The 16,570-nt window shown below is 38.3% G+C and overlaps 1 protein-coding gene across 11 annotated transcripts in view; it reads left to right on the forward strand.

The window, feature by feature from the left end:
• HECTD1 (HECT domain E3 ubiquitin protein ligase 1) overlaps positions 1-16,570 on the forward strand; it is a 59,318-nt gene that overhangs the window by 3,180 nt on the left and 39,568 nt on the right. For all 11 annotated transcript variants that reach the window (XM_063160418.1, XM_063160425.1, XM_063160428.1 and 8 more), the window contains exons 3-4: positions 14,349-14,583; positions 15,484-15,711. In XM_063160418.1, the coding sequence (XP_063016488.1) occupies positions 14,349-14,583; positions 15,484-15,711 (463 nt within the window). The remainder of the gene's footprint in view (positions 1-14,348; positions 14,584-15,483; positions 15,712-16,570) is intronic.

Raw genomic sequence — 16,570 nt, forward strand, 5'->3', positions numbered from 1 at the left:
GCTTTCTTCAGTTCTGATTTTCATGCTCTTCCCTCTCTTCCTTCCCATGGTTTTGTTCATTGCTCTCACTTTCTTTTCATAATAAAATATGGCCAGTGTTTTTGAGATACATCCTGCTTTTTAGGAGTGTGGGTTTAGAAGCACATGAGAAGGTAGCTGTCTGTTACACTGTTTAGTTTTGTAGCTCTGATGGAAACAGTTTTCAGACTTACCTCTTAGAAGTTCTTCTCATGACTGTATTTATTACAGGAAATGTAAAATCCATACACCTCTAATATTTGGATTTGTAGTAGTTGCAGAGCGTTGAGCACAATTTTGTACAGTGCTTTAGAAATTGAAGCTGCCTGTTCTTTGCCTTGGTGAACTTATGGCTAAAATTTTGACTTGAAGAGCCTTACTGTAGTGAGATCCATTCAACTTCCCTGTCTATCCTCATACTGCTGATGGAGGGGAGCCTCAGAATTCACCATTGTAGAAAAACACTTGGTAGTTAAGAATGAATTTTTCTGATTAATCTGGGCGAACTGCCTGCTTCAGGATATTCTGTTCTATACTGGTGCAGAACTAGGCATAAGCATTTTTAAGGTTTTCTCCTGGGTATTTGAGAGTCAGGAATGAAATATCAACTTTAAAAAACCAGTTGTGGGTTTTATGCATCTTGTTTAGAACAGGCTTTTATTTCAGTATAAGTGAATTAAATAGTCCAAGTGCTTCTTTTTTTCTTAAAGTGTATGTAATGAATGCTCTGTTATTGCACTGTTGTGGTTTTAAAATTATTTATGTGTGAAAGAAGAAATATTTAAAATGCCATTTGGCATTTTAATTTTTCTTTTGAGCGTCGGTATAGTGTAATTTTACTGGTCTTCTCTGTTTCTTTTGTCTTGTAAGTTTTCCTTAAAAAGAAGAGAATGAAATGTAGGTAGGGGAAGAAGTTACCAAAGTTCTCTGCGTGTTGAAGTGATTTTGCAATAATGTTGAAACTGCTACTGCTACTTTTTATTGGCTCTGTGACCATAGTGAAGTATGTGCTCTGGTACCATGGCACCTGGTGAGCTGACATGGTGCATCATTGCCTTCTTCCATTTCTCACCCACCCTTTTTATTCCTCCCAACCATACTGTTCTTCCTGCCACTCTCAGGGCTTGCCGGACTCCTAATTCTTGCATGTGCAAGCTGCTCATTGAACCTGCTGAAGGAGGCTGTAAGTTTTCTGCTGTTACAGTGAGTTACAGCATATAGGGAGGTGTCAGATGAGCACTGGGGATGGAACTGCACAACTGGAGGTATGGGAGAAGCAGAGAAGAGTGTACAGTCTTCAGTGGAGAACTCAGTGATTGTCTCGTGTGCTTATGTGTGCCTGCATTTCAAGGTGACTTTATTTTGGAACTCTGTAAGGAACAGATATTTTGGAAAGTGTATTTAAAATCTTTCCAAATGACAGTTAAAGTGTTGTCATGTGCTGAGAGGGTATAAATAAAATAATAATGGATAGTATTTTACAGTTCCTTTTCAGCTTGTTTTTTAAAGGAATTGCTGCTTGGTGAAACAGGAGATTTACTGTGTGACAGAGGGGCTGCTAAACTCTTTTTTCAGGAACTAATCTTGAAAATATTTTCAGCATGCCTGATCTAGAATATGGATGTATTTTTCTGTTGGTTAGAAAACTAGTCTCTAGACTTCACAAATTTTTTTCTTCTACTAAATAAGAACAGCATTTCCAAGTTTTTGGATGCTGTGCACATGTTATTTGAAGATCCTGGAATTGTTCATTTGTATTAGTTGTACGTAGACAAAACATTAAAGAAAATTTTTCATCTCAGCAACTTTGAGATGGACTTTTAAAACAATTTCTTGGAGAATGAAATGGGATGTTTTTCACATCTTATTTAGAGTAACTTTAAATATTAAGTATTACTCCACTTTTACGTAAGATATTATATGCTTTTGTGGTGTAAGCTAAGAAAAAGCCCATCATTTTAGTGAAGTACATCTGGTGATTGAAGCTGGGTATGGTGAGGACTGGCAAAACTGAAACAAGACCACATCAGAGTATTGACATGAATGCTGTGCATCTCTAAAACCACAACACAGTTTCCATACTGCTTTCTTAAGGAGTTTAGCATAATACACAATCTCACTAAGCCAAGGAAGCACAAGGCTGAACGGAAAAAAAAGGTATTGCAATGTTGGATTCAGAATCTTGCACTTCATTTTTGCAAGAGTTACTTGCAGACATGTTCTGAAGGAAATGATATAGCTAATAACAAAAGTAATAATTTGCTTTTGTACAAGAGTAATGGATAGTGAAACTAGTGTTTCAGGTCAGCTCCAAACTGGAAGCAGGCACACGTGCAGGATGGTGTATTTCATAATGTTCTTGCAGAGTTCTAGCAGCATCACAGCAGATTTCAGGGTATGCAGCTGATGAACAGGTAGAGCTGCCAAATAATTGATGTTTCTTTACTTCTTCCCAGATTTATATATTACATCCAATTAAAAGATTTTGGAAGTTACTCATATGTTAACATTACAAAAATCAGTGGCATATTCATCTTCTGGTGATAATGAGTCACAGACTCTGCTAGTCAATTGTCATGAAGAATGGCTAACATTTTACCAGCAACAAAAGCCACTAACTTGAACTACAGAAACTTAATGAATGAGGAGAAATGCTTTTGTTAAGTATTTTAGTTGGAGTAAAACAGCATAACTGTTGTGATTATAAGTGTTAGTCCCAAATTGTAGTTAAAATATATGCTATTAAATCCACTTGAATAGGAGTTTAAGGAATGCATTTAATATGAACTTGAAATTTTGGGGTTTTTTTTTTGTCTTTTAAATTACCTGTAACAGTTTAAATGTATGTAGAGGCTCTTAGTTGCAATCTCACATTATTAATGTAGCTTTTTTCTGAGTAGGCGTTTCAATTTATTCTTTTTTCACCTCGTGCAATTGTTTCACTTTTTTGGTGAAATAAAATTAGAGCTCTTCTGGATGGGCTTTCTGTTGCTGTCAGAGTTAAAGTACCTAGCAATTAATTACAATGAAAATTTGTAGATTAAGGCACTGCTATAACAAAGTAAGACCTGCTCAAAACCTTTTTGCAGCAGATGAAATAGGCCTTATTAATGCTGAGAAGGAGAAAACATCTTCCTGTTTGGCTGTTCTGTAAGTTACCTCTGTATATTTGGCACTAACAGATTGTAAGCAATAAATTATCAGGAGTTATCAGCTCATTTGACAAATACAAACAAATTGTACAAAGGGTCATATGTTAGGGTTCTAATGTGTAAAATAGAAATCCTTTCAGTTTATTTTTTAGATCAAATATGTTTACTTTAATTCACACTGAACCTTTTTCTTTTCAGAGTATCTGTTCACTGGGGAAGAAGTGTATATCTTTATATTGTATTTGCTAGCAATTATAAGAAGAAATTCTAGTGGACCAAAGACTGTTCATGTGAGCCAGTGAGACTGTTAGAGTAATGTGGAACAGTTTAGCTTTACTTCCACCTGCTTAAAACTACATTCTCCTGTCTTTATCAGGATTGCAAAACTCCAGTAAATCAAAATTAGATACATGGACAAAAAAAAAATCCTTTAGAGATAGGGATAGAAATCCAAAGTGCTGGTTTTCAGGAATATATTTACAATCTGGGCTGCCTTTACAAAGCATCTTTGTAACTCAGACAGTAAAGTGCCCTTTAATAGGTCTGATAATTATGGAAAAACTAACAGGCTGAGAGAGCTGCTCTGTTGGTATCAAGGTGCTTTCATGCTTTGTGTCTTATAGATTTGCTTGTTTTGTTATTCTAAGGAAAAAATAAAATCAGATCATTGTTACACTTTTGTGCTGGAGTGCAGCAGTGAGTAAATTAGATTAAGTATTGCTGTCAAAAATAGACTACAGTTTTCATTATTTTTAACCATGCAAAGCATATGTTCTTAGTGAATTATTGGCTTTTGTTGCTGGCTTGCACTAATGCAGACATCTCTCCCAAATGAAATTTTGTAACCTTTGCAGTGGCAAGTCTCATGTGATTCCTACTAAGCTTTTTTTCTTTGAATGAAGGCAGAGGGTATGGCAGCAGTGGAATACCAGTAATTTACTGTGTGGCCTCCAATACAGGGGGATCTTCATCATCCTATAGAGTGGTTTTCTGAGATGGAAGTAGGGGTGTGCTCTGTATTTTTCCAGTCTTGTTACAACCTAATGTTTAGAATCATTGCTGATTTTAGGGCTGTTTTTTTGTTGTTGTTTTTGGTTTTCTCTCTCTTTCAGTTACAAGAATTTTAAAATACTAATGTCTTTCTGGTTGCTCTTTGTAAAATGGGAATTGTGGACTCATTGTCACTGGTATTGTGGAGATTAATTAACCTTGTCTAGTTATTTTGAGAATCTTAATGGTTGCAAAGGTCAGAAGGGAAGATTAAGTCTAAATTGACACCTTCTTTTCTGTCATGGCCGTTATATTTTATATGGTTATTACTGGATTGAGCATCTTGTTTGATACAAGCATAGTGTGTAGCTAATGCTTTTGAGAGGGCATCCTACCTAATTTTACCCTCTCTTTTGCTATTAAATCTGCAGCCTAAGTTGTCTTTGTTGTTGAAATTCACTTGCTCTTTTCCATAAGAATTGGCCAGTCTGATGAATTCTGTAGACAGCAGTCTGTTCACCTTGTCCTATACAGATTAAAAGCCTGCTCTTACTGTAAATGTACCTGCACACAAAGGCTTCATCAGCTCTTGATCTTCCTCCCCTTCTCTAGTTCTTCAGTTTACAAGTTCTTCAGAAATGATTTCCAGTGTTGCCTTCATCCATGCTGTTTATAGTAGTGCCTCTGAATTGCTGTTACCAGTTAAACATGCCAAGTTGTGTTAGATGTTTCCAAAACTTTGTACAGGAAGTGTGGTTTTAGTTATCTGTCTTCAGAATTGCTTTCAAGGATATGAGTGCTTGCTGCTTAGGTATGGCTTGATGTATTACCTAGACTAAAATCTGTAACTTGGCATTTGTGTGTGTCAAAACACATTTTGTTTAAATGAGCCCATGCCTCTGGGTGTTCCAGACAAATCATCACATTGTCACTATTTACTAGTCTGGCATTTAAATTTCTTTTTCTAGTAATATCTTCAAATATTCTTTGTTTTGTTCAGAATTTTGTGTGTGAAATTAAGCTGAAGTGATTCCCACGAGTACTGTGCAAAAGTTGGGTGCAGGATGTTAAGGCATCAGGTTAATGACTTTTGAAAGTGTCAGCTCCTAAGAGATTGGAGACCAATAAAAGATGTTACAGGAATTTCAAATTGCAGGGTTCCTTTCTTGCATGACTAGTGGTCAAGTGATTTTTAATATTGGCCCCTTAAGAAGAGGTGTAGATAGCACAGATGTTAACTAGATTGCTAATAGGGAAGTGGAAGTTTTCTTGTGTAAGTCAGTTATTTTTTTTGAGCACCTGGGAATCCAAAAGTAGCTAGTGGTTATATGTGCATATTTAGGCAGGCACAAAAAATGATACTTTTTGTTTAAATTGCTTATTTCCTTTTGAAATGTTGACAGATGCAATCTGTACGCAAAGCATTATCCGTTTGCACAATTGAGGTTGCTACTAGTGGAAGTCATAGGCAGAAAGACCTGTAGTTTCACATTCTTTAATTTATTCAGCTATTGTGGACTAAGAGTCTGTAAAATATTTACAAAATGCTGGAGATTGGAGAACAAACATGTGGAGTTATTACCCTGAGGTATGGCATAGCTTTTATGAGATGCTGAAAAATGATAAAGTCAACCTAACATGTCCTTTATAAATTCAGGAATAAGGCAAATGGTAATTTATTTAGAAATTCAGAAATTACCTATCCTGTGGAAACTGTTTCCTCATATGGATTTTTCTTATGTTTCATTTTACACAGCTGATATTTATTGAATGTGTAGTTGAATACTAAATGTCCAGTACTAATTGTCTTCCTGCCTAGTAATGAACTCTCAGAAGAGGGTTCAGCTCCATTATTTATTTAGCTAAAAGAAAGTTTGAAAGTTTTTTTTAAATGTCAAATTCTAATTCTAAATTAATTTCTTCTAATTTTTAATAAAGTGGAGCTTGTACTGGAATGAATACAGGATGGAATTGTTAATTCTTCAGTTTAATTTTATTGGCCTGGGCTGTGGTGGCAATTAAGAGTAGGGATTCAGAGTTGTGCAAGTTTTAGTGTTTTGTAATTCTGGAAAAAGTTCCTAAACTGTCAGTTAATTTTTTGCCTTTTCTGTGCACATTTAAAATACAGTATGGTGTGTCTGATGTCTTGTACATAGTGGTGTTTTCTGGACTTAATTTGTATTGTAACAGTGTTATATGGAAACAGTGCAAAGTGTGTTTTGGTAATGGATCCAGAAGAATACATACAGGCAGTGCAGGTGTGTGAGTTCTCTTGTGGATGGTCTGGATTACTCTGCTGTTGGTTTTGGTTCATATGTGAAAACAAAACAGTCTTCCAGTGAAAGAACAGTGAAGGCAAAGGCTGAGATCTCTTCCCATAGAAAGAATTACATAGGAAAAACAAATTAATCAAAAATGAGTTGAAATGACTTTTGCTTTAAGAAGAATCAGTTGTGCAGGATGTTCTTAAAAGTTTCAGAGTTGTGTGACGTGTTGCTGTAAAAGCTTATCTGATAAATTTTTCTTCAAAAACTGTTACTAAAGGGAGTTAACTTCAGTATTTTAGTTTTTATTTAAAATTAATATATACTAAGTAGTGTAGACATATAATCCTTGTTTTCCCACTTTTAACTGGTTTCAGCAGATGGTATGCATTAAAGATCCAGCCATTGTTGGCAGGCAGCTGAGCTTGGTTTTCTGCCACAAGTCACATGTCTTGGACCAGGCAGCTTCGCTGAAGGCTTCGTCACATGCCAGGGGCTCCACATCGACTGAATCCAGCGGTTACTTTGGAATTGAGTGACACACCCTAATGCTAGCAGCACTTGTTAACTGTTTTGGGGATGAATTGAACTGGTCTTTTTTCCTTCCTTAAGTTCCTCAAGTTGTTTTTTTTTTCAAGCATGGCAGTAGTGTAGTCTTCACTATTACTGTTTCTGCTAAGGATTTTAAGTGCATTAAAATATGAAATGTAATTACAGAAATGAGTTTACAGTGCCTATTTTTACTTCCTTGGTATCTTTTTACATTGGCAAGCTGTAAAATCAGCTGAGTCACTTCATTAGAGTTTAAGGGATTAGCACTGGCAGGAGCTTACTGCTGTAGCTATTTAAGAATTTTGTATCCGTATGGATATTTCTGTTCCTAAAGAGGTGGGTGTGTGTGTAAATGTTCAGAAGTGTGTCAGCATATGGAGTTATGCTGATTATAGTGCTGTAAATTCTGTAGTAATTTAATTATTCTGACAAATTTTCTTAGTCTTTCTTGACATCAAGATGATTATGATATTTGGAAAATATTTTTAGGTCATGTATATTTTTCGCAGAGAAAGAGTGCATATTAAAGGATTAGTGTTTTATGGTTTTTACAACCTAATAACTCACTTTAACACTGAAAGTATGACTATATTTGTTTAAATATAAATTATACTGCTATATTTGTTTAAATATAAATTGTACTGAATCAGTACTTTTCAATGTGGTTTTCTTCTTGATGTCAGTACAGAATGCTCTAGTACCCTAATCTTAATGGATCATAATATAGATGGGAAATATTGATGAGGAATATTACCTATTTTGGACAAACCTATCTTTCAGCAAGATCTTTGAAACATGGTGGGTGGAAAATTTGGAAGATAGTAACTAACAGCAGCTCTTCTCCTGGAAGTACAGGAATAGAGTTGAGTGGACATTGAGAGCTGCAAGATTAAAGTAATTAGCAAGAGCTCTAGTGTGGGCTGTAGAGTAACCTCATTAACTTGAAGTCGGTCTTTCACTAAGGAGTAACACTGAGTGACCTCATTAATTCACTAAGTAGTCCCTAATCACTCTTCTAAAATACACATTTGAAGCACTTTAGGAAGTGCCTAATGTGGTATTAATTCAGCCCCCTAGAAATAAAAATCTAAAAATATTTTCCTTTCATTTTCATGTTTATTAAAAGAAGGGCCTAAATAGAAACCTGAACTTCAGAGGTACCTTTTTGCCATTATTTTCTGATTTGAAAGAATAAACACAAATAAAGAATTTTTCTGTAGTAAAGAAAACTCATCATCTTTTTGCTAGTTGCACTGCAAATAGGTAATTGTGAACAGTGATTCTTCACCTACAGCTTTAGGAATTTTTCTGTCATAGTTTCTTTTTTTTCTGAGATACTACTTTTAGTTAATGTGTGGTCTGTATAAAAGCAGCATGTGAACCCAGTTTTGATACTGGAATGGTTTAGAAATTATGCACTTAGCCTTTTTTTTTCCTTGGTGGGTGTTGATCCTTGCAGTAATGGCAGGTTTATTGGTGTATTTTTCTCTTGGACATCACAAGCATCATTTGTCCGTAGATGGAAGTGTACTAAAAGCTGACCATTGGTTTCTGTCCTGTCACATCAGTTCATTCAGTGCTGTAGCTTTGATCTCAGTTTCCCTTATGTCCCAGGAAGTTTTGACAGCCTTGTTTTTCTCATGTAGACTGTTTTCTAAAGGTGAGTCCAATGTTCAGCCTGTGTCTGTGTTATGGACACTCCTGGAATGTTTTGTTTTACTACCTGTCAAAATACAGTTTAGTTCTTAGCATAGCCTTAGTTGGAACAGAAATAAGGTCTATATTACTATAGGGTCCTAGTATTCCTCAGCCAATATTTGAAGCAGTTTTAGGTCCTTTTGATTTGTTTTGGACTACCTAAGAAAGCCAGTAAGGATTTACCTTGGAATTGTGGTGTAATAGTGATGCATACATAACATGATTTGTCTGATTCACTCTTTGGCTCCTGCTGATGTTGATGCTATTTGCTTACTTGGTGCTTCATTAAAAAGAGGGGCTGGTCCTGAGAAGGTGCTTGGCCTGTTTGCTAGTATTGCTTCCAGGTAAGCTGGAGATTTCTCTTCCCTCTGCTGCCTTTACTTATGCTTTAGTGCCTTTGCTTGGGATTGGATTGAGTGAAGTCTTAAGGGCTACTCTGAAAACCCATTTTCACAGTTTTGAGGTATGAAGACCATCCACTGAATAAAAGCAACACTTTCCCTCTCTTTTTATTGGTCAGATGCCTGCACAGAGAAAAACCCAGTGGAGCTGCCTCAGCAGTAGGGAGTGGCATACTTTGGGCATTTCCTATGCGGCTCTGATGATGTTGTACCTCATCTGTCATTGTGGGGCTGGTGTTCCCACCTAGCCCTGCTAGTGCTTTCTCTGGCACTACTCACACAGGCACATTCTTCTCCCTGAGACAATGCAGAGCTGATGCTTATGGTTTCAGCCACAGGAGACCCATGTCATCACTTAAAGCAGATTTGGGGATTAAAGGGGGATCACTGTAAAGCTGACCCGTGTGCTTTTGTTTGTATGCAGTTATTGATAGAGAAGTTAGCTACAGCATCAAGATTGAAGTCCCTCAAAATGGCAGCTAGGCAATTGTATACTGTAATTTTTTAGCCACCTGTTTGAGAAGATCATGGCTGGAGCACCAGGGATGTGTTCATATATCCTGGCCTCCTATTACAGGCTGAACCATGGATCGAGACTGCGTGTGAATGACACAACTGGTACTTGTAGTCTCTTGTTTTCAGGAACTTTACACCTTGGTAAGGCCTGAGGGAACTTCAGCAGGCCAAAAGAATCTGAACTTATCTTTATGGGCTGTGTGTGCTTATGAGTGTAATCTGTAGATCTCCAGAGGAGACTCCACAACCTTTCTGTTTGTAATTGCCAAGTCACTCTCCAGGAGGAGTCATTGCAGTCCCAAGTTACTAGAAAAAGAAAATTTTGGAAAGGAAATATTGTACCTATCTGTAAAGGTGGAAGGGAGGACCCTGGGAAGTACTGCCCAGTCAGCCTCTCCTCTGTGCCTGGGAAGGTCATTGAACAGATCCTCCTAGAGGCTGTGCTAAGGCACATGGAGGATAGGGAGGTGGTTTGGGACAGCCAGCATGGCTTCATCCAGGGCAAGCCCTGCCTGACTAACCCTGTGGCCTTCTGTGATGGGGTGACAGTGGACAGGAGAAGAGCAACAGATGTCATTTATCTGGACTTCTGTAAAGCTTCTGACAGGCTTCCTCCTAACAACATTCTTTCTAAATTGGAGAGAGAAGGGTTTGCTGTGTGGACTGTTAGATAGATTAGAAATTGGTTGAATGGTCACATCCAGAAGGTAGAGGTCAATAGCTCAGAGTCCTGACGGACATCAGTGACAAGTGGTGTCCCTCAGTGATCTGTTTTGGGACCAGTGTTATTTAATATCTCTGTTAATGCCATGGACAAAGAGATTGAGTGCAGCCTCAGCAAGTTTACAGATGACACCAAGCTGACTGGTGTGGATGACAAACCTGAGGGGTTGAATACCCTTCAGGGGAATGAACAAAGTTGAGACGTGTGCACATGGGATTCTCAGGAGTTTTAACAAGAGCAGGTGCTGGTGCTGCTCCTGGGTTGGGGCACGCCCCAGTCTCAGCACAGGCTGGGGATGAGCAGCCCCAGGGCAGCCCTGCCCAGAGGGACTTGGGGGTGCTGCTGGCTGAGAGGCTGCACATGAGGCACCATGGGCACTGCCAGCCCAGAGAGCCAAACGTGTCCTGGGCTGCAGCCAGAGCAGCGTGGGCAGCAGGGCCAGGGAGGGGATTCTGCCCCTCTGCTCTGCTCTGCTGAGAGCCACTGCAGGGCTGCACCAGCTCTGGGTGCCAGCACAGCAGGGACATGGAGTGAATTCAAAGGAGGGCTATGAATGGAGGGATGGAGCATCTCTCCTATGAGGAGAGGCTGAGAAAATTGAGATTGTTCAGCATGGAGAAGAGAAGGCTCTGGGCTGACCTAATTATGGCCTTCCAGTAGCTGAATTGAGCCTACAAGAAAGCTGGAGAAGCAACTCTTACAAGAGCATGTGGTGACAGGACAAGGTTACTGCCAGGCACTGATCAAAGCCTCTCTGTTGTTCCCCCCTGCAGTTGGACAGGAGATAGAGAATATGATGAAGGGTTCATGGTTGAGATAAGGTGTGGGAGAGAGATCACTCAATAAATACTGTCATAGAAAAACCAAAGTTTAATTTGGGATATTAACTGAATTTATTGCTAACAAAATCAAAGTAGAATAATGACATGTAAAGTAAATCTTAAAAACACCTTCTCCCCTACCCTTTATTCCTTTCCAATCTCTACTTCATCCCCCACCAGCAGTGAAGGGAGATGGGGAATGGGGGTTACAGTCAGTTTATCACTGATTGTTCCTGCTGCTGCTCAGGAAGAGGAGTCCTTCCCCTGCTCCAGTGTGGGGCTCCTCTCATAGGTAACATTCCTCAGGAACTTCTCCATCCCATGGGCAACAGTTCCCCTCAAACTCTTCCATGGGGTGCAGTCCTTCAGGCACAGCTTGCTTGAGTGTGAGTCTCCTGGGTTGGGAACCATCAACCCAGGGGATGGGCTGGCCATCCATCTGCTCCAGTTTGGGTCTCCTCTGTGGGCTGCAGGTGGATCTCTGTGTCCCTGTGGTTCTCCATGGGCTGCAGGGGAATCTCAGCTCCAGCACTTCCTGCCCCTTCTCCACCTTGGTGTCTGCAGAGCTGTTCCTCTCACGTATTCTCACCCTGCTCTCCTCTGGCCACAATTACATTTTGCAATGACTTTTTTTTTTCTTAAATATGTTATCACAGAGGTGTTGCCACCATTCCTGATTAACTCAGGCTTGGTGAGCAGCAGGTCCATCCTGGAGCCTCCTGGCACTGGCTCTCCAGGACATGGGGGAAGCTTCTGGCAGCTTCTCACAGAAGTCACCCTTGTAGCTCCCTCTGCTACCAAAAGCTGGTCACACAAACCCAATATAGTGTTCCAGAGAAGCTGTGGATGCCCCATGCTTGGAAGTGTTCAAGGCAAGTTTGGGTGGAGCTCTGAGCACCCTGGTCCAGTGAGAGGTGCCCCTGCCCATGAGGTCCCTCTCAACTCAGGCCATTCTATGATTCTGTGACGAAGCCTGGTTTTCTTATGGGGAGGCTGGAAATCATTCCTCTAAGTCAGAAAACAAAGGTACTGACAGCAAGTGGAGATTGTTCTGTACCCACTGATTGAAAAAGTGGTCTCTGATTAGTGTAGCTAGAGGTTCTGGCAAAAGGGTCATTTTAAAACACCCTTAATCCTTAAATTTGTGCTAGGGAGCTGTGCTTTTATAGGGACAGCACTGCTGATAGAGTGCACTGGCATCTGTGTGCTGACAAAGAATTCAGTATAAGTGATATGCTCTTAGTAACCTAGTATTTTACTGTGTCTGCTGGGTAATTAGTGGATGGGTGATGGAATTTTAATTCTTTCATTTTATTAAAAAAATACAGCTGAGTTTCTTTTGTGTTGTGCTTTGTAAGCTGTTAAATCATAGGAAAAAATGTAGGTTTTAGATTTGCTAAGTATGGTTTTTAGCTTTCTGCAACTGTGTGGCCATCTAAGAAAAATGCTCTTACTAGTATTAAAATAGACAGTGGAGCTCACTGCTTTCCACTTGGTAATATATCTGTGGGTTTGGTTTGTTTGGGGCTTTTTAAGATTTGTGTTTATTGGATTTTTTTTCTTGTAATATAGTTTGAAGAACCTTGTTCATAGCAATGTTTTAGTGATCTGCCTGGTGTTGCATAAAATTCAGTGTAAAAGATCCAACACCAAAACCCTTGAATACATTGTCCACTTGTAATTTTATGTACTGAAATGCTTCTTGTGTCATCATATGGTGGTCATCTAATAAGGAGTACAAATTCAGAATTGCAAAGTTACTGTTTAAACCCTCCTTAAAGATGTAGAGTTAAATAACAAATTTCTTAAGAACAACAGACAGTATAGGCTGGATAGGCCAATATAAGTTTTACATTTGTGTTTGGGCTTTGTTGAAGCTCAACTTTTTTTTGAACTTCAACTTTGTTGAAGCTTCACTTATCGATTTGTCATTAAGTATTGTTGGGTAATGTATTTAATTGTCAGACAGCATTATTAGTTACTTCACAAAGCATGGTAAGATCTTGAAGGAAGCTATTAGCATTTTGCTGTCCCAGGATTTGGTGTCTGTGTGAGTCACTGCATACCAGATGGGATACTGAATGACCTCTGAGTCTTCAGAATGATTCATCAACAAGTACTTCACCTGTCTTCCAGACTAAAAAATATGTTGTTATTCTTTATTTTTTGGATTTAGATAAGTTTTAGGGCATCTTTTTCAAAACCAAAGCCCTACTTGAAGGAAAAGTTGCAATATTTGCTTCCTGTGGATTTAGTCTGTTCTCCTACATCTAGGGTTGAGATATCCAGCTATTTTGACTACTGTTAGAGCATCTATCCCCTTCACTTAATTCCCCAACACCTTGGAAGTGCTTTACCACTGTGGTGAGCCATCATAATGCTAAGTTTTGCTAAATATGCTACTGGAAGATAAATTGATGTGAAATATAGCTCAATGACTTAGAACTTCTGATCCAAATCAGTCTTAGCCACAGTAGTTCTAATAATGAAAAGTATTATTTCAGTTTATAGTCTGTAATGTTAAGAGGAATAGAAGGAGGACCATTACAGCTTGCTTTTTTTTGTATTGAAGTTTTGGGGATATTCTTCACCATTCTTGCATATGGAAATGAGGCTAACAATAAAGAGGAGAGCCAGAGGCTACTGAGACGTGGATATGGAGAGAAAATGCAGTGGATGCAAGCTACATTAATTAAATACGTTTGCAATGTGATTAAGGGGAAATAATGAGGCAGGGGAGGAGACTGAGATAGGATAAAAAGACAAGGGAAATAACATAGGGAAGAAGGACCACTCAAAATCAAATTATGTATTAAACCCAAAACCTTTGTATATAAAATTTCATGATTAAGTAGCTATTAATCATCATGAACCTTGAAGCACTTTTAAAGAAACATGCATTCTGTTTGGTGACGTGAGGTTAATTCCCAGAAAAAAATCCCAACAGGTTAAATTTTTCCCCTGTATGACTGTAAAATTTCAAGAGTATCTTTTTCTTCTGGATTCTTAAAGCAACATCTTTCAGATTACCTATTTGAATTTTCATGTGTGTATGAGATGTAGGGTTCTAAATGAATGTTTTGAACCAACTCTCAACTAGTTGAGCAGATTATGTGTATGTGGAAGGTGTTAATGTGGGAGTGTATTAAATTGCTTAATGTAGAGAAGTGTGCACAACATAGTAATAATGTCTTGTGGTTTTTTTCCTGCAGATGCCCTCCTCGAACTTTTTTGCCAGCACTGTGCAAAATTTTTCTTGATGAAAGTGCTCCAGACAATGTACTGGAAGTAACAGCTCGTGCCATAACTTATTACCTGGATGTGTCGGCTGAGTGCACCCGTAGGATTGTGGGAGTGGATGGAGCTATCAAAGCACTTTGTAATCGTTTAGTAGTTGTTGAACTTAACAACAGAACCAGCAGAGATTTGGCTGAGCAATGTGTGAAGGTAAGTATACTTAAGTACCTCTTGTTTTTAAGGAGCTGGATAATTTGCTATTTCCAAAGAGCATCCTCTTATTCCAATCCTTTTTGTTTATTAAAATGTGATAAAAAAATATGGACTATGACAAAAGTGTACATGCGGATACTGCTGCTTATGCTTACTGTCAGTCTGGTGCTCTTCACAGCTCAAATTTTTCAAGAAATGTATAGAAAAGGAAACAAAAAATATTAGAAGGAATTTCTTGTTTGTCTTCTGTGACTAGAACGCTAATGGAATGCCAAGGGCTATTTTTATGCTACCAAAGAAATGAAGAATTGCACCAGATACTGATAGATTATCTGGTGTAAAATAATTGTCTACTACCTCTTCAATAGCATTAGATACAGCTCCCCAGCACCCTTGTGAAGTTTTTAGTGCAATTTAGAAGGCCTTAAATCTCTCATTTAAAGCATAACTCGTGGCCATGTGGTAGCATATAGTTGGAGTTCTTGATTACCATGGCATCAGAATTTATGCAAGTATTTCCTATTTACTGTATCCAGTCAACTCAGAAATGCATCACTGGGATAATGGTGCTCTTACAAGTTTCAAAACTTTCAGTTGTGTGTTTCTCCCAGGATGAGAATTTATTATCTACTTTCATGAACACTTGTTATGACCATGCCTTTGGGGAATGTTTTTGTATTGGCTCCCATATTTTTGAAGAAAGCTGTAACTACTAACTACTAGAGTACTGGGGGCTTTGGCCTGTTTTGGATGTTGAGGAAGAGAGTTGTGGTTTTTTTTCCTTATTGTTTAATTTTCTTAACCAGTTCTGTAGATGGATATAAGTATCTGACTATGGATATAAATAACTGACTTTTTGTGTGTAGTTTATTAAAATTAAATTTCTTTTTGGCATAGGTGTTAGAATTAATCTGTACCCGCGAGTCAGGAGCTGTGTTTGAAGCTGGAGGGCTGAACTGTGTTCTGACATTCATTCGTGACAGTGGACACCTTGTTCATAAAGATACTTTGCATTCAGCTATGGCTGTAGTATCCAGACTCTGTGGCAAAATGGAGCCTCAGGATTCTTCATTAGAGATCTGTGTGGAATCACTGTCTAGTTTATTAAAACATGAAGACCATCAGGTAATGTAATAGTTTGCTCAATGTGCTGTGAATTTAGCTTTCAGTATGTTTAATAAAGGAATGACTAGGTAACTTTATACAGCTTCCCTAATGGTGTGTTTACATAGGAGTTGTTATATTTGGGTATTATGGTAGTTTCCTTTATAGTTGTAATCATAAGAGAATAAAAAACACGCCTTAGTGTTTGGCTCCAAGTGCTCATGTTTGAATATAATCTTATTCAACCTCTGAAAACTGTATTGAAAAATATCTTGTAACTTTTTTCAATGCGTTTTGAGACAGTTTCTGAACTAATTATTGTTCTTTGACTGTACCTCAGTCATTATGACATTCAGCATAAGTAAGAGGCAATAATTAATTTAGTTTGTGTTTCTTTTGCCAAACTAAGAGAAGTAATAAGAACATCCATAGTCAGTGCTGGAAGCCAGCTTAAATGATAGGAGTAGAAATACTGGTCCACTTCTTTATTGCAGTTATAACTTATTTCATCTCAAGCTTCTAACTTGAGCTGAAGTAGTCCTTGTAAAAATCTAGAAAATGAATCCCAGAGGAATTATCTTTCTACTGGTAGAATCCTTTTGTGTATGTCATATTGCTCTGGAATAGCCATTTAGCCAAATTCTTGCTGTAGCCTGGCCAGGCTTCTTGTCCAGACTCAGAACTGAGTCCCCATTTTACTCTGACCTCTGTCCTCATTCCTTTCTCTACATGCACAGATCCAGCCTCCAGTCTGGCTTATTAAGCACAGCATATTTGGGAAACTAAATCTCTCTGCCTGTGAGATAATTTTTTAAAATATATTTTTAGATCTTGAAAATTTTCAGGGGGCTGTCATACACTAGGCATTTCAGAACAAGCT

The sequence above is a fragment of the Melospiza melodia genome, chromosome 6 (genome assembly GCF_035770615.1).
Source record: "Melospiza melodia melodia isolate bMelMel2 chromosome 6, bMelMel2.pri, whole genome shotgun sequence".
Lineage (NCBI taxonomy): Eukaryota > Metazoa > Chordata > Aves > Passeriformes > Passerellidae > Melospiza > Melospiza melodia.